Below are 22,238 nucleotides of genomic sequence, written 5' to 3'. Positions count from 1 at the left end.
AAATATTTTAGTGTCAAGAAGCCATCTAAAAACTATGATCCACTAACTGTAAATTAAATTGAAACGATCCTCTCGCTGCAAATGTAATTGAAAATAAGTGGAAGTAAGTTATTATAGCTTGCCAGCTAAATGAAAGTCATTGCACTATAACCTACTTCTGCCTTGTTGTTTCTTCTCATTAGCTCCATTTATACTAGAAATTTTACAAAGTAGGTGATTGCTATTGTAAATATGTTCTATCTATATTAAAATTTTATAAGATTAGACCTTTGCCTTTCTTAAGGGCGCCTCCCTCCAACAATTGGTTTAGAGCTACCTGTAATTTTTTACTCGCTGAGTAGTGAAAAAGTTTATAAAACTAGTGCAAAGTGAAGAGCTCTTTCTCGCTTTTTGATGCAGCTCTATCACAATTCACACAATAACATCTTCAAAGTTGCCCTAGGATCCACATAAACTTTGTGCTATCAACACCTTTTTTGAATGCATTAGAATTACTCCGATCCACCTTTGCATTAGTACTAACTAATCCTGTAGCTTGTATTGTGAGTCAATACCTTTGCGCATGTAACCTAGACAACTAATCACACATTATCTCCGATCCACTTGCGTTCCCCTTTCCATTCCAGGCGGAGACGCGTCGTCCCGCGGTGTCCACGCCAACCCAAACAAACGGCGTGAGGTGAGGCGAGAGCGGCAGAGCGCAGCGCCCTCCCCCCGCGGCCCCGCGGCCACCGCACCGCGTCGTCGACGTCGTCCCCCAGCCAAACCAACCCAGCGCAACCTCCAAAACGAATCCAACCCCACCCCAACCCGCGGCGCGGCGCGGCGCCCCCCCTGAATCCCGGCGCCGGTGCGCGCACGGCACCGCAGGGCGCGGCCATGGACATGGACAGCGTCGAGTGCCTCTCCCTCCCGGACGCCGCCTTGGACGTGGACGACGTCGATAGCCACCCGCACCACGCCCACCACGGCCACCTCGGCCTCCCGCTCCACCCCGCCCACCTGCCCTCCGCGGGGGGCGGCGGCGGCCGCGCGTTCCCCAAGGTGAATGCCGGGTCCGGGGCGGGCGCGGCGGGGGCAGCGGGCGCGGCAGGAGCGGCCGGGGGCCCGCCGGCGACCAGCGTGCACGAGCTGCTCGAGTGCCCCGTCTGCACCAACTCCATGTTCCCGCCCATCCATCAGGTGGGTGCCTCGCTCCGCCTTCTTCAATTTCGGGTGGGGTTGCGTCCGGATTTGGGGATCTCGGTGGTAGGGAAAGCCCGGGATCTCTACGGAGGCGTCGAACCAAATTGGCCCATTATTTCCGGATTTGCCGCGTCGAATTGGGGATTTTTGCTCCCTGTAAGACTGGGTCATTTAGCTTCGAATTAATTGCGATTAAGAGGTGTGATTGGGCGCGTTTGGATTAGTCAACTGTAAAACCATCTGCGGATTGGGTCTTTCCTTGTCGGACGATTTGGTCAATTCCGTTAGATTTGGAATGAATCATGTGTTCCATTTTGGATCTGGGTTGGAACTTTACGGTAAGCGGAGTCTCTCCATGCCAAACGGGTGTATTTGGATTTTTTTCGAGGATACAAACATTGCATTTGTTGTTTCCCTAGCTGCAAATGCTTCGGAATGGTGGGAAACGAAATGTTGAGATGCTTATCTGTTGCTTCTCGGCCTCATCTTGTCCTGTTCTTGTTAGTAATAGACAACGTTCCTAAAATATACTGAGATGCTGGTGTTTATCTAGTCTACCATGGAATTCTGATACTACTACTACTGAACTCAGATAATCTCAATTATGACCTTTGAATTGTTGAGAACATCATTTTGATGGAGCAGGAGATGAACTGGAAGAGAACATCAGTATACTTCTATCTGAGAACCCAAATGTCATGATACTCCATTTACCATGCTTGATTTGCTCGATACGGTCTGGGATGACCTTACCTTTGAGCTTGATGGGCTTAGCCCCAATTTTATTTGCTGTTAGTGATCGATTAGCCGATCTTCTATTATTTTGGATGAACTGGCTGTTGTAAGTTAGTAGCTCCTTTTCCATTCTTTATAGTTTGTCCCCATTGACTTAAGTGATGAAGAAATAACAGCTGAGCTAAGTGTGAGGGAGAGAAGTTGCTTTGTTGTGTATATTTTCAGAGACATTCTTTTCATTGTCAATAAGTTGTGCACTGGTTTGTCTTCTTATGTGAGACAGTGTACTGAAAAGATTTGTTGAAGGCAGCTAAGGCTAACATGTTTCCGTTTAGCTCTATTCACTCTGTACTCTCTATGCCAACTTTGAGGAAACACATGAAGATCTGCAGCCCCTGTATCCCATATGGTGGCGTAACTATCTAGGGTCCACTGAAAAAACATGTCAAACAAGCAGTAGGATACAATAGGTGTCGCCCATGTTGTACACATTTTCCCCTCTGTTATTTTGCTAAATTTAATTTTATATGAACATCAGTACATATGTTTCAACCTCTACTGCTGCCTTGCGTCTGATCCTAGACTGTATAACTACTGTTTTTGTATGTGTAGCACTAGCATGAAAATTCAGACAAGGGATAGGTAATTCCTCCTCTTTTAGACAATAAATAGATTGGTTATTTGATGTTTCTGGTTGTGTTGAGGAGCCTGCGTTACTGTTGCTGTATGTGTTTGAGCACACATAACCTGGTGTTTGCTTTTGGGTTAGATCATTGGATTTATTACCTAACTGGAGCATACGCATGAGCTCTGTGTGGACATGAGCTGACTTGTGGGGATGTATATGTATTTCTGAATATTAGGTTGACACTCTTTTTGGACGTTTGTTTAGAAGAACAGCAGTATAGGCAAGTGTTCACATCTATTGATAGTATCTTAGATATTTTCTCATGCCATTTTGCTAGGTAGACTGACTGGTCAAGGAAAGTAAAGTATAATTCGTTGTTGTAGTCTATTTTTGACACTCTTTGTGATACGAAACTGTTGGCCCAAAATGATCTCTTTCCATTAACCACACATAGATAGCAGTTTGGGAGGGGTACATATAGAGATAAGGCAGGGGTAGGTAGCAGGGGTAATTTAGGAATAAGTAGCTACTACATAGATATATAAGGTGCACATGCACCACCAACTACACCCAACACACACATGACTGATGCTATGAGAAACAAGAAAATAGAAACTTTTCAGCTTCATAGGACAGAAATAGGAAGCAGTGGGGATGAACAGATATGCATCTGGAATGAGAGTTAGGTGAAGTGTGAAGTTACTCTTGCTGTCAGGTTTTCTTATGGTGAAGAAAGCAGTGGGATTGCCTCCTTTCAGGCCAAACGAAAAATCTTGATGAAGTGAATAGGAATGGTCAAATGGATGTGTCCATTCTAACCTCCTCTAATGTGGTATGACTGCATGAACATTTCCTTGACCCGCAGTTTAAAACATGATTCAGTGACCCACACAAAATACACATATCAGATTTTAGGATACAATGGACTAAAGAGGAGAACTTATCTAAAACTTCATGCTCCCTTGCTCCAAGACTTGAAATGCCACATGCTCCAAGTCTTGAAACAAAATTCTTATATCCAGCTTGGATGTAATGCCTACCTCTATGCTCTAGTTAATATGCCCTTTTGTGTCATATGAATGCATCTACATGGCAGTTTTAGAGCATAATTCTGTGAGTGATGGATGTGAATATATCCTTAATCAGAAGAAACATGGAGCATGAATATATTATGCAAAAGGATTTTAGCCCATACTTATACAGGTCTAGGCCACCACTGAAGGCATAAACAGACATGGATTTTGTGCAAGTTGCACATGCACCATTTGTCTACACCATTTAGTGCACTCGGATGTGTGTTACACAAGTTCTTTATTCAAAAATTTAATTTTGAATGCTGTAACAATTAACATACATCACAGTGCAATAGTACATCATGAATGGTGTGGCATAAGGGGTGGATGTGGCACATTTGTGTTCGCAGCCACTAAGCAGATTGAACTTTGCATTGGGCTGTTAATTGTGTGGTCAACCACAGTCAAGTAGGGGACTTGGGAGGCAGAAATGTTCTTATAGACACGAATCAAGCATTTGCTTATCTAGTTTGGATTTAGTGATTGCCGGCAAGTAATCATGGTGGGACATAGTCAGATAATTGAATTGATACTTATAGTTCAGAAACATCAAACGTTTCTTCTGCATCTGTCAACACAATTTACTTGTATTCTGGCTTGCATATAGTGGCAGCCTAGGTGAGACCTTTACTTCTGTAAACTGGCTGCATACATTCTAGTTTCAAGGAGCCTGAAAATGAAACTCTGTACGGTTTGGCACGCTATGTCAATTGTTAAGATTTACAATGTCTTTGTTATGAATAGTTGTCTAGCTATGTCAGTTGTCAGCCTAGGTAAATACTATTAGATTTAGGAGTAGCTGTCTGACTATGTCAGTTTCATTTGGATGGAATTATATAAGCCTGCTGACAGGCATTGCACCCTCAGTTTTAGATAGGATATTTTAGTACTTGAATGCTTAGTTAGATAGTTGCCTCTACAGATAAGTTTGGTTTGGAAGGTCTCGATTATCTTTCCCTAGGATGTTTGCCTTGTCTCTATAAAAGACAAGGTAAATTGCTTTGAGAAGCAGGAAGGAAGTTATATTTCTACCGTATTTGTTTCCTCCCCTCCTTTTGCACCTCCTCCCAGCTTATTCCTGCACAGTGCACACACCACCACCTTCCACCAGGGCACCACTGCAGGGGAGACCCTACAGTATCCACACTTCTTAGCTCTGTTTCAGATCCAATAAAGTCGGAGCTGGCCGTTGCTGTTTTTCCTTTTTGAATCTTCAGGGTTTTATTTTGTAAAAATTAGGTCTGTGGAAACCAGTTGCCTGTATGCTTTGTAGTGAATACATTGACAAGTATTGAGTACAGAAAAGAATTACTCTTGTGCAGGGTGATTTCCAATAAGCTAGGCAAGCAGGGAGTGATCTTTAACTGCTGCATGGGTGTACTGGTTGGCAAATAAGTTCTCCGTTTGCACCTTTTTGAACAGTGTTCTAGTTACTTTAACCTGTGCTGTTTATGTTAGGACTATCCACACTTTTTCTATGGTGAATGTTGGTTATCCATTGAACTGTGGAAGCACTACAATTTTCAGAAGAAATATTCCAGTTATTTGCTGATACCAGATGCATATATAATACAGTAATAGACTAGATCTATTTTTGTGGCACTAAAAAATTTCATTCATCAAATGCACCCTTTCAGTAGAGTAATTTGATAATTAATATGTATTTGATTTTTTACAGTGCCAAAATGGACATACTTTGTGTTCAACGTGCAAGGCCAGGGTGCACAACCGGTGTCCTACATGCAGACAAGAGCTTGGTGATATCAGATGCTTGGCACTGGAAAAAGTAGCGGAGTCACTAGAGCTTCCTTGTAAGTACTGCTCTTTAGGTTGCCCCGAGATCTTCCCATACTACAGCAAGATAAAGCATGAAGCGCAGTGCAGCTTCAGGCCATATAATTGCCCTTATGCTGGCTCTGAATGTGCTGTGGCTGGTGATATTCCATTCCTTGTTGCACATTTGAGGGATGATCACAAAGTCGACATGCACAGCGGCTGCACATTCAACCATAGATACGTCAAATCCAACCCACGAGAGGTTGAAAACGCCACCTGGATGCTAACAGTAAGTATTAAACTAGCGAGCTATTCCTTCTATGATATCTATTTTCGTGCTGTCCTTTTGTTAAGGAGTATGGAGCAGAATATATTCTAAATTAATCCGACGTGTCCAATGTTTCTTTTTGGGTCAGGTATTCCATTGTTTTGGGCAGTACTTTTGCCTGCACTTTGAAGCCTACCAGCTCGCAATGGCTCCAGTTTATATGGCTTTCCTCCGATTTATGGGGGATGAGAATGAAGCAAGGAACTATACATATAGCCTTGAGGTCGGTGGCAACGGTAGGAAAATGGTATGGGAAGGCACTCCAAGGAGCATCCGCGACAGCCACCGCAAGGTTCGGGACAGCCATGATGGCCTTATCATCCAGAGGAACATGGCCCTGTTCTTCTCGGGTGGTGACAGGAAGGAGCTGAAGCTGAGGGTGACTGGACGGATATGGAAAGAGCAGACCAACCCGGATGGAGCCTGCATTCCGAACCTTTGCAGCTGAGCAAAGGAGACGTTGAAAGAAGAGAGAAAGATTGTGCTATTTGGCTGGCTTGTTATTTCAAAATTGCCATGTTGTTGTGTTTTCATTATAGTATGTGGCCGTTGCAATGTTGTACCTTAAGAAAAATTTTAGGATGTAAAATGTTCTTGTAAAGTAATTGTGTATAACAAATCCAAGAAATCTTACAAGTTGGCCCGTAAATGTCTACCTTGCAGTCTTCTGTCGTTCTGACTTCTGAGCCGTGTTTCATTTCTTGCATTTTTCATAGGAAGGTACAGGGCACAGTTTTGCAAGAATAGCACCAGATTCATGTTCATCTGATAGTCTACGGGTGTGAAGGCGAAGAAAAATGATGATAATGGTTTGTGGCAGCAACTTTGTTTCCAGTCAAATAGTAATGTGGAAACACGCTCCCCTTTAGTCACAATTGATGGTAATGGTTTGTGGCAACACTCTATACAGTCTACCAAGCATAGCTTTGACCACTATTTCTTCTGATAGCGATATTATTCAAGAATTTCAAATGCAACTCTACATATAAGATATCTGGAATGTCACGCAGCAGCAGGAAAACAGAAAAGGCAACACAATGCATCAAATTGGGTTCTGTATGCTGCTACTAGTTTTAACTGTGATCACTGGTCAGTACCATTTCTGTACCTCGCAGCACATCATGCCAACACACAGGATCTTCCTGCTGGTACTAGATCCGCTGCTGTCTGCTGACGTGTGAGATATTCTGATGCAGTGGTAATACATTGCACAGCACCTGCATTTGGCGAGAGACCGGCAGACTTGTGCGGGAGAGGAGGTGCTGGTGCAGCTTCGTTTGTCAGTGGCCGGTGTGAGTGGCAGACATGTACACTTGGGGGCCTTTGTTGTTTTGCCCCTCAGGGAATCAATCCTGCCTACGACCAGTTGGCTGTCACAGGATACAAATGAGCTTTAGACTTATTATTGCACATGATCTTCTGTACCCTGGTACCCAGGCTTGTTTGTTTCATTACCTTTGTTTGCTTACATAGCTTCTGCACGATCATCATAACATGATAGTAGCATTTTACATGATAACATGGTAGTATTTTACATGTTCATACTTACATGATAGTAGCATCAAGATGCTGGAAAATTGGATGGGAGAAAGAAAAGAAAATTTTGTTATATGCAAGCTTCGCAAAGAAAAAAAGAAGATGGATGATCATGTTTTGTTAGATGAACCTGTGGTATAATCTTTGCATGTATTTGACACTTGAACTTAACCGAGATGACAACTGGCTCGGTAAAAAAAACACAGAGAGAGATATGACAAATGGCGTGGGCCAACTTTTGCTTCGTTTCACGATTTCACGTGGTGGGTACAGTAGGCCCATGGGGCCCCATCAATAATTTGTCACTAGAAAACACCAAACGACATGTGCTTTTGTGTGATCAGATCACTGATCGAGCTAACATTTTCAGGCTTTTGATGTCAGGTTCTGAATTCATGGTGTTCATGATGAATGAAGAACTAAAAATAGACAGTCCTTGTTTAGAAGTAGAGGTTTATTTTGTTCCGTCCCACCAACAAATTGCGTTTCTATTCGCTGCATTTTGGCTTAAGTACCGCGGAAAATGTTACCAGGCAACGAGAATTGTCTGAAAATGCCATTGATTCACGGAAGAGGTTCGGTGTGACTGTGCTCCACTCCGGGCACAGTTTTATCGTAGATTCATTTGATATTTGATAATACTACCTCCGCTCTCCTTTATTTGACGCTGGCTAGCTTAAATTTGAGCTAATGAACGTCAAGTAAAAGAGAACAGAGGGAGTAACTTTTTTTAGATGTAATAGTTTTATTTTAGCAGCATGCAGAAAGTACCTGAAATCTGGCTGCTATACAGCATGGGAAGTCTGCCGTGCGAACATGGTAGGTTCATGAGGCCAATGTGTCAGTGTCAGGCAGTTTCTTTTTCCGTTCTTTTAACTGGATTTTTTTTATTTTGAGAACTTCAGGCATGCAGGTTACAACCAGTCAACCACGACCGGGAGAAACCAGAAACGTCGGCAGCACATGCTTCGCGGTTCACACTGAGTAGAGTAACCACTGCCGTCCTGATCCGCTAACCATCATGATAATCTAACCACTATGCTCACCAAACACTGGAAATTACAACAGCTACCCCGATGGATCATCCACTGATGGATCATCCACTGGTACCTGTCCACCAATCATGCGTCGTACAACAGCAACTTGAGTTGGTGAATTGCAGAATATGCTCCCTTTAGTCGCCAGCAAGACAAGATAGCATCAACAACTCGCATTTTGCTAGGACATCAAACTGCAGTTTGCAAGAGGCATCTCAACTTGCACATCAAAGCGCATCAAAACTGCATTTTGCAGTAGCATTTCAACTTGCAAGATGCCAACATTCGCAATGACATTTTAATTTGCAGTTGCAGAGTTGTAGCTAGAATTGCTGCCAGAATGAACAAGATTTCTCAGATTTAGACAGAAGCTAGTTCCAATCAACAGGAAACATGGTGAAATGCATACCACCACTGACATTGCCTGACCATGTTTATACTTGACACAAGGGACCAATTGTGAATGAATTGTCTACTTGGAACATCCATCTCAAGAACCAAATCTTTGTTTGGTCTGGACTCTGAGCATCCACCTAACAATCTATCAGTAATAATCTACAACAGCAAGAACACGCCACCAATCTAGTAAACATGGTAAACTCCAAGAACTACAAATCTTGAGAACCAAAGGGATTAATCTAATTTACAAATCGGCCAACCTTATCTTACAATTTCACTGACTAAATCGAACCCAAAGAAACTAATAATTTGATCATGAGAGTAGAGTGCTACCAACCAACCAGAACCAGGCTGATGAGGTTGTCAGATCTTGGCCGGCCGCCGAGCAGTGGTGTCAGCATCTGAAGCCGAGCACGCGGCCGTCGGCCGGCGAGACGCCGATGCGGCAGACCTTGGCGGCCTCGACGTGGTGTGTGAAGACCTTGAGCACGGTGACCTTGCCCTTCACCACTAGCAGCGAGTCGACCTCCATCACCGGCGGCTGCTGCTGCTGCTCCACCACCAGCGCGGCCGTGACGTGCGGGGACGGCCCGGACGCGGGGACGGAGATGGTGGCCGGCTGCGCGGCGGAGGCGGGGCCCGCGACGGCGAAAGCGGGGACGGTGAAGCTGGTGGCCATGTACTGCGTGCGTCCTCCATCGATCTGGCCGGCGGGGATGTACATGGAGCCGACCTCGCCGCCGCCGTAGGCGACGTGGAGGGAGCTGTCGTAGTGCGCGAGCGGGGAGCGGTTGGGGTTGCGCACGGAGGCCAGCTGCTGGAAGGTGAAGGCGACGGTGCCGTTGGCCACGGCGAAGGACGGGAGCTGCACGGCGGTCACGGCGATGGCCGGCGCGCGCGGGCGGTAGAGAATGAACAGCGCCGCCGCGCCGCCGCCGGCGGCCAGGAGGAGGAAGAGGAGGGCCACGATGCAGGACGCCGCGGGCGAGGAGGAGGGGCGGTGGCCGGAGCGCGCGGCCGCGTAGTAGTGCGGCGGCAGCTCCGGCGCCGATCTGGCCATGGCGGCCGGAATCTTGCGGGGGTTCTTGGTGGGTTGGGTAGCCGAGGAGGGGAGCAGGGGGTGTGTCCCGTCGGAGGCTGGTCACTTTACTAGCTAGACGCACGCACACGCACACGCACACGCACACGGGCACACGAACGGGCTCGAAAGCAACGGGAGCGGAGAGCGTCAGTGGTCGGTGAGTTTACACGGAGGAAGACCAGTCCAGCAGCCAGCGTCAGCTTTTACCACCGCCGGATCCGGTCAATCCATTCCGGCCACCAGAGGGGCTGAAGCATCCCGACTGCAAGAGACAACGATGCACCAACCACCTTCCCATGTACTACGTTGAAATTCATTTTTGTATCCTGAAATATTCAGTTTGTCGATAGTCGGCCTGTTCGCTTCAGCTTATTCAGCTGGCTTATCAGCCACCAAACAGTGTTTTCCTCTCATAACAAATCAGCCGTTTCAGCTTTTCAGCCGACTTATAAGCTGAAGCGAACAGGCCTAGTGTCGTTCACGGAGCGCTTCTTGCCGCGCTCGTGTCGACACCGCGGCCGCTCCCCCACCCCTCCCTGGCCCCCTCCACCTCGCTGCCGCCGGAGCGCCCCGCGCGGAAGCCCATGCGGGCGCGAGGACGACGGTGGCAGGGCCTCCTCCATCGGATTTCCTCCCCCCACGGGACCTCATCTCCCTATCCATGGCAGAAACCATGGCCGGCGCATCCTCCGACGAGTGCTGCCGGCTCTACAGGCCGCCGGTGTCTAGATCCACTACATGTGACATCGTCTGTTAAGGTCCCTATATTGCCGGCAGTGTACCCATGCCTGTTCTGTGGCTTCTCCCTCCTCCTCTTCGTGGATAAGGTCGGCATTGGATGTTGGCTACTATCGTGATTTGGGAGTATTCTCCTTCGGCACCTCTGTTTCGTCAACATTCTACTGGGTGGTGGTGCCAGCAAATCAATTACCGGCTGGTGTTTCCATCCCCTCCGCTATTCCCTTCCAAAGATTCCTCCCCTTGTATGGCGTTGGACGGTGGAACGTGGAGCTCGAATGTGCTGTCGGTGTCGCCATCAGCTTCAAGGAAGATTGCTGTTTTCGGTGCACTTTGGTTTGTGCATCCTTCACCACCCTTAGTCCCCACTCCGTTGTGAGAGCAGCAGCGGGGCAGCGTAGCCACGATGGATGGTGCAGGGTGCAACAGCAATTGTGTTACCGGCAAGTATGTTGCTCGGTGGTGGTGCTAATCGGCGATCGGTGGATGTTTTTCGTCTACACCGTGCTTTGTCTTTGAATTGTTTGTAGGCTGCTATTTTCTCTTTCGCTTGACCGGTCAGCGGTTGATTGTTTGTAAGGTGCTTCGCACCAAATCCTTTGCCGGCTAGTCCGGCTTCCCCCTTGCTGTACTCTCAGATGCACCACGCTGACGTTGTAAGAACCGCATGTACTTTTGCTCTTTTAATTGAGTTCAGTGGGCGATCTCCGCCCCCGTTGACGAAAAAAAAGATTCAGTTTAACCCATTATACAAAATTTCAATTTAGTTAGCCTCCCAGCTATTCAAATTTTACCAAATCTACGAGCTCAACGATGCTCACTCTCTCTCCCTCCCCCATGTCCGTTTTTTTGAATGAAAAAGTTCAGGTGGGCTGCTTGCCCCCATTGTTTCCTAAATTTTTTTTTGGCCAAATCACCCTCTAATAAAAACACTAAGCTTTTAGGGTCTGTTTGGCAACAAGGTGTTAAAGTTTAACACCCGTCACATCGGATGTTTGGATGTTAATTAAGAGTATTAAACATAGACTAATTACAAAACTAATTGCACAGATGGAGTATAATTCGCGAGACGAATCTATTAAGCCTAATTAGTCCATGATTTGACAATGTGGTGCTACAATAACCATTTGTTAATAATGAATTAATTAGGCTTAATAGATTCGTCTCACGAATTAGCACAGGGTTCTGCAATTAGTTTTATAATTAGCTCATGTTCCGAACATCCGATGTAACACTGTTAAAGTTTAACACCTCGTATCCAAACACCCCCTTAGTACATCAGCTTCTAATGAATGTCTGTCCAGGGGCAGTAGTCCGTCGTGCTTTAGCTAGAACTCTGAATCTGAACTGTTAAGAAGAAGCAATGTCCTTATCTAACAGTTCTTAGAAGTAAAATGCTGACACTATTGTACAATGAACTTGCCCCATTTGAAGTGACAAGATAGAAGCATGGATGGTTTAGGTCAAATCTTGTTGTTCTAAAGGTTTCGTCGAAACTTTCTAGTACCAAAATTTCAGCTCAGCACGAGCATTCTCATTGATTCCGCACTTGGGCTTGGGCTGGCCTGGGGTAGGCAAGAGATTTCTGTGCGAGAAATGCGGGGGAAGACTGGAAGAGGACCCGCCTCACCTTGCGCAGTGACAGCCGGTCCCACCTTGTCAGCTCAAGCGCATGCTCTGGTCGGTGTGGGTCTCCTCGCGCTCCGCCCCTCCCCGCGCGGGTACGGCGGTGGCCAGTGGGCGCCCGGATCTGAAGAGGTGAAGAGCAGCGACTCTGGAACGGCGGCGGTGCAGTGCAACGCGGGCGCGCGTGCCATTGCTGAAGAGAACAAGGACCTCGGGGAGTGAGCGCCGCCCGCGACCGTATCAAGCGCCCCAGCAGGCAGCAGATACCATAACAGGCTGACGGACGCCGGCAGCAATTTCGTCGGCCACCACATGCCGCTGCCGCCGCAGCACAGCAGGAGGCGGCGGCCACCAATTTTTTTTTCTCGAAACATTGGCAGGAGCACTGCCTTTCATTTAAGTAGAAGAAGTTTAAAGAAGTAGCTTACAACGGGGCCACCAATTTTCCTCGTCTTCTTCTATGGTAAGAACATTTTTACAGAACAATAGACCCAATATACTGACTCATCAGCATAGTGTGTGTCACACCCAATTTTAAGGACAAAACCAAGTGCTACCTATATGTATGCCAGGATCAAGTTTCATACATATAGTGACATCATAAGTGAGTAACAGCAACAGTATCAGGTAAAAAGATACAAATAAAGACTTACGAAACCATCAGAGATATACAGCTTAAATACTGGAAACGGAGGCTCCAAACTTCACAGGCAATCGACTGGGGGTTGCGTACACCTAGAACTCAGCATCATCTTCGGAATACTTCACACACCTTCTTCTTCTGAGCAGCAGTAAGCAAGGGTGAGTACACTTATGGTTGGTACTCAGCAAGGCCACAAGAAATAACCAGATTAGTCCATCTTCAAGTTTAATTAATCATGTGAGGGTCCAGGCCGCTCTTGACCGTGAGCATGGCTGATCGATCAGTTTTACACTCTGCAGAGGTGGCACATCTTTACCCACAAGTCGCGTAAAAGTTCAAAAGAACTTTGGACCCAACCATGCGGTGTTTGCAAGGCACCATACCACACTTCCGAGGTGTGATTGCATAGGGACGCTACGAGGCCTTTACAAAGATTCGCTAGCAATGTGGTAAGCCGCTAAGGTTTCAGGTCGAAGTAGAACATAGCAGTCCCCTAGTGGGTATAGTGTCTTAGCCAAGCCCACTTCCCCCGAGAGCGAGTGCTATATCCCATCAACGCCTCCCCTCTTGCCCTTTCGGTAAGATTACCCCAGACTAGAGTTTCTAATTATTCAGCCAAGACCAGAGCCATTTAGTCTTGTGGTAGCACTGTTTTCCTGGGTGGTTCTCCATGTTCCGATTAAACATTATCATATTATTATTAACAAAGCATAGGTAGAGGGATGGTTAGGGACACTTGCCTTTCTCCAATGAAAAGTTACTCTTACTGCTCTTCGGCTCTTGCTCTCTTGAAACTCTTAATCTTCAAAGCTTTCGAACAGCAATCCTTCTACTCGAAGCAATCACTGGCACAATCATACAAGCAAACAAACAAATACAACTAAGAGCAGTACACCAATCATCAAAGAAGAATAGTAAAGCACTTTAAATTATTCTACGCGTTGCTACGATCACGTGAGGACAAGAATTGCTGAAATCATAATTGAATTGAATAAGATCTGGGCTTTAAGAAGAAAAGGATAGCTATTTGAACATGGCGTAAGGATGATGTCACCACGAAGCAATAATCGAGAAAAGAATTAAATAAATAGATGAGCACAACTATGATGATGGGAAAAAAGATGATGACATCGGGGAAAATTGCATCTAGTGAAACAAATTATTATCCGAGGGATCAGGAATGATGAATACCACAAGAGATTTCAGATGTTTAATTATGCACGAAATATACAACACACATCATTTTGTTATAGGAAAAGTCATAATTATATTATTGCGTAGCTATGACGTGAACAAGTATTTAGCTTGTACGCATGTACACATGCATTGAACCTTGCTTGCCTGCATGCACATAGGTACGCATGGCACTGCTTGCTTGCACGAGATGGCACATGCAGCTCTCGGGAGCAGGTAGCACGGACTAGCTAGAGAGAAAAGAAAGAGACGGACATGAGAGGTCCTCACCAGCTGTGGGCATGATGAGTTCAGCCAGACATGCGCGAGACGGACGGCGACGAGGAGAGCATCCGCTTGCACGGCTCGTGGCAAGCAGGGCACGGCGGGTCCGTGGAGGTGACGCACATGACTGAGCCATCGAGGAGGGGTCGAACATCGGCAAGGTTGCTGCATCTGCACGATCGGGTCTGCTGGTCTCCACCTGCAGAGTGCATATGGGGAAGCTAGCAGGCGGCGGTCGTCCTTGCTCGGAATACTGCGATCGACGGCCTTAATAATGACGACGGCAAAAACTGATCGAAGTCCATACGCGGAGACGAGGGACACGGCTGGGCGAACCTTGGCATCAGGCCATCGCAACTGATCGAACTCGACAGCTCCATAACTGCGGCTTGGAGTTTGGGCGTCAGCCGTCAGGGTGCGGAGGATTTGGGTGGCGGTAGCGGCAACAGGTTGGTGGCGACGGAGCTGCTCGTGCGGATGAGATTGAAGGTGCCTGCAGCTTGATCTTCTGGGCGGCGCAGAGCGGCAAGACGGCGAGGCGGATGGAGATGGCCGGAACTTGACCGGCGGCGGCGGTGCTCCCGTCGCGGCAGCCATATTCGCATCTCTCTCCCACCGGAGTTCCTGAACCTCCTGTTGAAGCTCCTGGATGTGGTTGTTTGCTTCATTCAATGCGGTGAGAGCTGCCGACGTGTACTTGCGGAGGAAGTCTGTAGCCATGTCAACCCCATCGTTAGTAGCGACGAAGGTTCTTGCTTCCCCACTAGCTCGGTATCGAAGGAACCGATGGTAAGTGTGCTGCAGTCGCGGCCGTTCCTTGTGGGAGACGACCTCAAGTGCCCTCCTGGCTGCCTCGGCAATGCCGGACTCCATGGTCCTCCTTATGGTCACATCATGGTGAATAGCCTTCACCTCCCATCCTCCTTCGTGCTCCTCACGAAGGACAACCTTCACCTCCCAAAAAGTGGGATAGCGAGGGTGGGTGAACCGGGAGCACTTGTAGAGTGGCCTCATGCCGTACCCCAAGCGGTGACAAGTCCACCTGAGTATGTCGGCCATGTGCACTCCTTGACCATAATCTTCCTTCACCCATTTGATCCATGTCTCGGGCTCGGGATCTGCTTCGGGCTCATCATCCGTCAAGTCGACGACCGGTACGGGCGTCGGGGCTGGTGCAGGAGCGGGCGCCGGTGCTGGCGACGGTGCTGGTGACGGCGTGGTCTCCTGCTCCACGGTCACGGCGTCCTCGTCAGAGTCATCCCCCGGATGCTGGAAGATCTCTTCCTCTTCCTCCTCGTCCCAAGGCTCCATGGGGGCGTGCGACGGCGCGATGCCATGACGCGGCGGACGGGTGCTCTTGCGTGCGGTCAACCGGGTGCGAGCCATCTAGCAGAAAGAAAGAAGAAAATTTTTTTAGAATAAAATTTTGAACGAAGTAAGATAATAAAATAAAAGATAGCAATAAGGATGAGACAAATCAAGTTTAAGAATAATTAAGTAGATTTAAATTAAGAAAGGTAGGAATGGCTACTAGATTATTATAATCCTTAAATACGACCATTTTCTAACTAGGCTAACGTCCTACAGTCAACACGGCTCTGGTACCACTTTTGTCACACCCGATTTTAAGGACAAAATCGAGTGCATTAAATACATGTGCGCCAGGATCAAGTTACACACATGTACGACAATAGTGAATAGCAAAGACAGTGCTAAATCGAATAAAGAGAGTATTAACCATTATTACATGACCGAATGTCTCAAATAAACCACAAAGTCTAATTATTACGCAGCGGAACTCCAAAGATGACGACGAATCCACAGGCAGCTGACTGAAGAAACGTACGCCTAGAACTCCTCGAAGTCATGGAAGTACTCCTCTTCCCAATTAACTTGGTCTGAACAGCGGTTTTGCAAGGGTGAGTACACTTATGGTTGGTACTCAACAAGTCGTGGGAAGTAGTGTAGTGTAAGGCTAATTCAAGGTATGGCTAAGGCATAAATAGCATTCGCTTTTAATTAAGTTGGTCAAGTTTTATTAGCAATTAACTACGTATAAGTTCATACCACCCGAAATTAAACATGATCATAAATAAAGCAACAAATGCATGAAATGATAACAAGTTAAGTCCATCTTCCGATAATATTATCATGTGAGGGTCCAGGCCGCTCTTAACCGTGAGCACGGCTGATCGATCAGTTTAACACTCTGCAGAGGTGGCACATCTTTACCCACAAGTCGCGTAAAAGTTCAAAAGAACTTTGGACCCAACCATGCGGTGTTTGCAAGGCACCATACCACACTTCCGAGGTGTGATTGCATAGGGACGCTACGAGGCCTTTACAAAGATTTGCTAGCAATGTGGTAACCCGCTAAGGTTTCAGGTCGAAGCGAAACATAGCAGTTCCCTAGAGGGTATAGTGTCTTAGCCAAGCCCACTTCCCAAGAGAGCGAGTGCTATATCCCATCAACGCCTCCCCTCTTGCCCTTTCGGTAAGATTACCCCAAACTAGAGTTTCTAATTAATCAGCCAAGACCAGAGCCATTTAGTCTTGTGGTAGCACTGTTTTCCTGGGTGGTTCTCCATGTTCCGATTAACAAATAATGATCTTGTCTTAATGAAAGGTATAACAGAAGTAAAGCAAGATTAAGCATTGTGTTTAGTTAAACCACCATATACCAAGTAAGCACTAAGCATGAGCTACCCAACATAAAGTAAACCGGTTGGTCAAGGCAAAGGTAAATCAATCTAGGCGAACCTTAATTGGGACCCATCAATTTAATCTTAATATGTGCATAGCATAAATGTTGAGTACGAGAAAGTAAAGGTGTATAGGACAACAAGGTAGTGATCAAGGACACGACTTGCCTTCTTGGCCTTGCTCCTGCTGTTCGTACTCCTCGAAGGCTTGATCGGCAACTCCCTCGAACTGCGGGGCGTCTACACGCGTCACACGAGCACATACAAGCAAACATGGGCAAAAAGTAAGAAAACAGTACACCAAACATAGTTAAACAGAGAAAATAAGCTTGAAAAGATGATCTACGCTTTAAAACGAACACGTGGATATAAAGAACGTGAAAAACGGAGTTAAGATGCAAAAGATAGGATTAAAACAAGATCCAGGGACTTTTCTGTGAGAAAAACAAAACTTTCAGGGCCTATCCGCGAAAACCGAGGGCTTATACGTAATTATGCGTATAAACCGAGGGTCTGACGCGTAAAAACATCAAACCCGGACGGCGGGTTGATTTCTTGAAAACTCAAGGGTCAAACCGAAAAGTGCGAGGGCAGATATGGAATTATGTTCAACGCGATCTGGACCGCGGGTTGATTTGCGGAAAAGGCGGGGGCTTAAGTGCAAAAGCGGCGCGGCGCGGCGAAGTTGACCGGTACGCGGTCTGATTTGACTGGCCGTGAGCCGTCGGATCAAGATCCGACGGTTGCGGTCGTCGATGACATAGCGGCGGCGGCGGAAAACAGACGGCGGCGGCGGCGAGCGGCGGCGCGCGACGGCGAGCGGCGGCGGGTCGCCGGAGTTGGGCGAAATAGCGCCACGGGGCACGGTTTAACGCGCGAGTTGCACCAAAAGAGAGAGGAGAACACGGCGATCCCGTTTTGGGGGTCCTCGTCGACCGGAGCTCACCGACGGCGGCGGAAGACGGCGGGGAAGAGGCGGCGGCGCTGGAGCTCGTGGCGGCTAGGGTTTTGGGGCGCGGGCGCTGGTGGAGGAGACCGGGAGGGGGCGGCGGCTTTTATAGGCGCTAGAGATAGAGGCGGCGCGGATTTAAACTCCCCGAAGGAGTCGGAGCGGAGGCGGGCGGCTGCAGATCCGGCGCGCGGCGGTTGCGGAGTCCCGGCCGGACTCGGCCGGAGGAGGGGGATGACGGGTGGGGTCCACCCGTCAGCGGCGCGGGCGGCAGGCAGGCCGGAGCGGCGTCGCGGGCCGGCGCGCGCTCGTGGGCCGCGAGGCGGGGAGCGCGAGCGGGCGAGCGGAGCTGGGCCCGCGAGGAGAGGAAACGGAGGCGCGGGCCGAGCGAGAGAAGGTGGAGCGGGGTGCTGGGCCGCGGGAAAGGAAGCGACGGGCCGACGAGGTAAAACGGAGGCGCGGGAGATGCTGGGCCGCAAGAAGAAAAAAGAAAGGAAGGGAAAAGAGGTTTCGGCCCAGAGGGAAATAGAAGAAAAAGAAAAAGAAAGAGAAAAGAAAAAGGTTTGGAATTTGAATTTAAATTTGGAAATTCAAAATTTAAATTAAACTCAAGCAACCAAAATAAATGCACCAGCATGAATGCACAAATAATTCCTATGATGAATTAATTAAATTAAAGAAAATGAATTTAAATGCCTAGAATTTAAATGACACCTTAATTTGGGCAAATTTTAATGAATTTAAATTATTCAAAATTTTGGGTGTTACAGTGTGTCCTGTTTCTAGCATCTGTCAGCAGAGGTTTTAGGACCAACACCTGTTATAGAAATTCATCGAACTGAAATATCTGTCGGAAGAAAAAAAACTGAAATTTCTGATAGAATTCGGGACTTCATACATTGTCCACTGTGCTGGTCTGGTAACATATTAGCCATCACCAACCCCAGAGGAGAATTGCCGGCTTCAAACAAGTTTGAGGAACAACAAAAGCAACCTTTTCGCAATTGTGAGAGTACACGGCAGCTATTCAGATAAGGAGGAACGCCTACATCCATGGCGGCAGTAGTTTTGCTACCGATATCATGATGATTATTACATCCAAGTTCTAGTACATGTTATACCTTGAACTGACAAACCAAAAACACTCTGTACAGATAAAAGCAAAAAAAAGAAGTGATAGTCTAAGAATTATACACAACTTATTATCAGCCTGATGAGCTGATAGCAGGAGTGGAAGTGTAAATTCCAGAGTTGGTCTATTCCTTCTATCTCCCACCAAGCAGGAAATATTAATCGATGCTGTACATGGCCTATAGTCCGTTCAGCCATTCAATCATCAGCTGACAGGAGGGTCTGCACTATATATTCCATAGTTGGTCTTCTGTTTCTGTCTTCCTCCAAGCAGGACACTGCCAATTTGATTAGTGTTCTTGCTTGCACAGGGTTGAATGGCGGATTCAGTTTTGCATCCACAAACCCATCAATCCACGACTGTTCCTTCCCTTCCAGTTTATCAGAAAGCATCCTGACAAGCTTCCTAAGCATATCATGCACCTCATCTGAACCTTCAACCAACTCTGAAATTCTGGTGCCTGATAAAAGCTCAAGGAGCACAACTCCATAGCTGTATACATCAACTTTTACTGTGATGGGGAGACCCGATACCCACTCAGGAGCAATGTAACCTAATGTTCCTCTTATATGGGAAACATTCTGGTTGGACCCACCTCTGTTTAGTAACTTTGCCAACCCAAAGTCAGTGATCTTAGGCTCAAAATTTTCATCTAACAGTATGTTCTCAGGTTTCACATCGCAATGGATGACCCATTCTAAGCACTCATGGTGAAGATATGCTAACCCTTTTGCAACACCTAACGCGATATCAAACCTTCCCTTCCAGTCCAACAAGATATTGTTTTTGTCATTGAACAAAATGTTAGCCAGTGACCCATTCTCAACATATTCAGAAACCAACAACCTATGTGATCCTTCTGAACAAAAGCCCCATATCCTCACAAGATTCATGTGATTGATCCTCCCAATTATGCTTAGCTCAGCTTGAAACTCTTCCTTGCCTTGCCTTACATTTTCCAGCTTCTTCACAGCCACTTGCCTATCATCTTCAAGGACACCTTTGTACACAGTCCCTGAGCCTCCCTTTCCTAGCTCAACTTTAAACTTTCTAGTTGCCTTGACAAGTTCTCTGTAACTATACCTTCGAAAATTACTAGTCATTACTTTGTAACCTTCCTCAGCTGCCCATAATTTTGATGGCCTAAGCTCTCTTCTCAAAACAAAGAACCATGCAAATGAAATAAAGGAAACTTCAACAACAAAAAATGCAGCTATGAACCCATAGAAGTAAAACCACTTTGATTCTCCTCCACCAGTCTTGTGCACATCTGGAAATGGTTTTCTGATGCTTTTGTTCATCTGATCACAGTCAAGCTGACGTGGCACAGAATCAAACACATTGGAATGGGGAATAACGACACCTAAAACACTCACCTTTATTGGAACCTTGAGATATATAGTCCTTACATCCTTTGTCGGGTAAGTTCTTCCACTGAAAAGATAAGCTTTTGGATAGCATGATCCTGTACCCTCCTGATATTGAAAGCCTTTACAGGTGCAGTCACTGATACAAATATTCCTACAAGTCTGAAAAGAAACTGACGGACGATGTTGCTGATCTGACCCCCAAAAATCTGTATTGGGAAGTTTCACAAACTTCATAGATTTTTTGTCATAATGATCACATGTTATGTTAACGATAGCCATACAACCTTCAGTCCAGTTACCTGGGTTTCTCATCACATAACCTGGTGGGCATGAACATGTAGGTTTAGGTGAGTAATGGCAGATTCCACTAGGACCACATAAACCATGAATATTGCAAGGTTGGGACATTGCTACCATTGAAACTGACCATGACCCATCTGAGTCATTCAAGCTATACAGACGGAGATTTCCATCAGGGTCAAGAGTTAGTCTTCTATTAATGTTTGACCCTGCATCCAAGGCCACAAGTGGTTGGCCATCAGCAAAATCGCTTGATGCAAGGATCCCACTATTACCAAGGGTTCCCAACCTCGTACTGTTATACTGGTTTCGGCCATCCTGGTAGAGAGTTTGATCAGGGTCTGGCCAGTATATATCCGAAACTTCAGGCACATCATATATAAGTGATAGTACTGAAAGGTCACTGAAACGGAAGATATAGTTACCAGGACTATGCGATTGAGTTGTAGGGACTAACTTTGTGGTAGCAGTGATGTGTTGTGTTGGCAGGAAAGTGTCTGTTGGTGAATCAAAACTTTGCCAGACGGTGTTACCTCTTGAATCCTCGATGATGAGATTCCCAGTGTTCAAAAGATGAGCATGACGAACATTTGTGAAGTTGCCATCAGCTTGCCACATGACTGTGCCATCATAATCCATAAGGACCATGTTTCCATCCTTCCGCAAGGTTACAGCAGACCTCCTGGCATGTACAGGACGGTCAGGGTTTGCGCTCCAGACAATGGTCTTGTTGGCTGCCTTGGAGTACCATATTGAGAACGTGAAGGCATTGGTATAGACTTCGTAGAAGCCAGAGGAGAAAGTTCCATCTGATGATTGTAAGATGTTGGTTTGGTAGGATTCAACTCTGAGGGACGAACCCAGTGAGAGAATGTCACGGGACGCAGCTCTTGGAATTAGAGCAAAGAAAGAGAGGATGGAAGCAGTAGCAAGGACAGTTGCAAGAGAAAAAGCCATTGTTGCAGAGTATGCTTTTGGACAATGAATGCACAACTACTTATATCCTGTGTTATGCCTAATTTTTGTCTCAATCCTGAAAGCAAAACATCATTCCTGGTCAAATTCAGAGTGCTATGGGGACATGGGGTTCAAATTGTTTCAGTTTTCTTTCTGCACATTAATGGTGAAGTATACAGCAGTCTCTAGCAGCCAGTTCTAGTCAACCTTTGCTGCTATCAGAGCTCAAGAAAAGTCCATATGGACAGTGACGCTGCTTTAATAGTTCAATCAAGATAATGTACCGGGCTTAAAGGTGGGTCCCCCTATAACTTTACAGTTAGGATATGATGCTTCACGGTGGCTGCTCTGCACTTGAACATTCAGATGAATTGACCATGGTTTGCGTCGTGGACTTGGGTAGTGAGAAACTGAGGATAAGGTCAAAATGATGGCTTTCAGGCAGCGATGCCAACATTTTGGTGTGTAGCTAACCAGAGAGAACAAATTGCAGAGTGCAGTTATGGAGACAGTTGAATAATATGCTGTGGATTTTGAAGGAGTGACTAAGTCCTGATACTATGACAAATACATCATTGGGTTTTT

At 46.6% G+C, this 22,238-nt stretch overlaps 3 protein-coding genes across 3 annotated transcripts; 1 reads left to right on the top strand and 2 right to left on the bottom strand.

Moving 5' to 3' along the window:
* Positions 1-660: 660 nt before the first annotated feature.
* Positions 661-6,380, top strand: LOC117849576 (E3 ubiquitin-protein ligase SINAT5). The gene is made up of 3 exons (XM_034731164.2): positions 661-1,182; positions 5,300-5,686; positions 5,814-6,380. The coding sequence occupies exons 1-3, from the start codon at positions 880-882 to the stop codon at positions 6,171-6,173; spliced, it is 1,050 nt and encodes a 349-aa protein (XP_034587055.1). The 5' UTR covers positions 661-879; the 3' UTR covers positions 6,174-6,380.
* A 2,290-nt stretch (positions 6,381-8,670) lies between these two features.
* Positions 8,671-10,083, bottom strand: LOC117847407 (uncharacterized). Its single transcript, XM_034728613.2, has one exon. The coding sequence runs from the start codon at positions 9,755-9,757 to the stop codon at positions 9,092-9,094; it is 666 nt and encodes a 221-aa protein (XP_034584504.1). The 5' UTR covers positions 9,758-10,083; the 3' UTR covers positions 8,671-9,091.
* Positions 10,084-18,866: 8,783 nt separating this feature from the next.
* LOC117850967 (putative receptor protein kinase ZmPK1) lies at positions 18,867-21,872 on the bottom strand. The gene has a single exon (XM_034732856.2). The coding sequence runs from the start codon at positions 21,651-21,653 to the stop codon at positions 19,224-19,226; it is 2,430 nt and encodes an 809-aa protein (XP_034588747.1). The 5' UTR covers positions 21,654-21,872; the 3' UTR covers positions 18,867-19,223.
* Between the last annotated feature and the right edge of the window lie 366 nt (positions 21,873-22,238).

The sequence above is a fragment of the Setaria viridis genome, chromosome 3 (assembly GCF_005286985.2).
Source record: "Setaria viridis chromosome 3, Setaria_viridis_v4.0, whole genome shotgun sequence".
NCBI classification, from domain to species: Eukaryota; Viridiplantae; Streptophyta; class Magnoliopsida; order Poales; family Poaceae; genus Setaria; species Setaria viridis.
The sequence above is the reverse complement of the archived record's forward strand: the minus strand, read 5'-3'. Positions and strand labels throughout refer to the sequence as shown.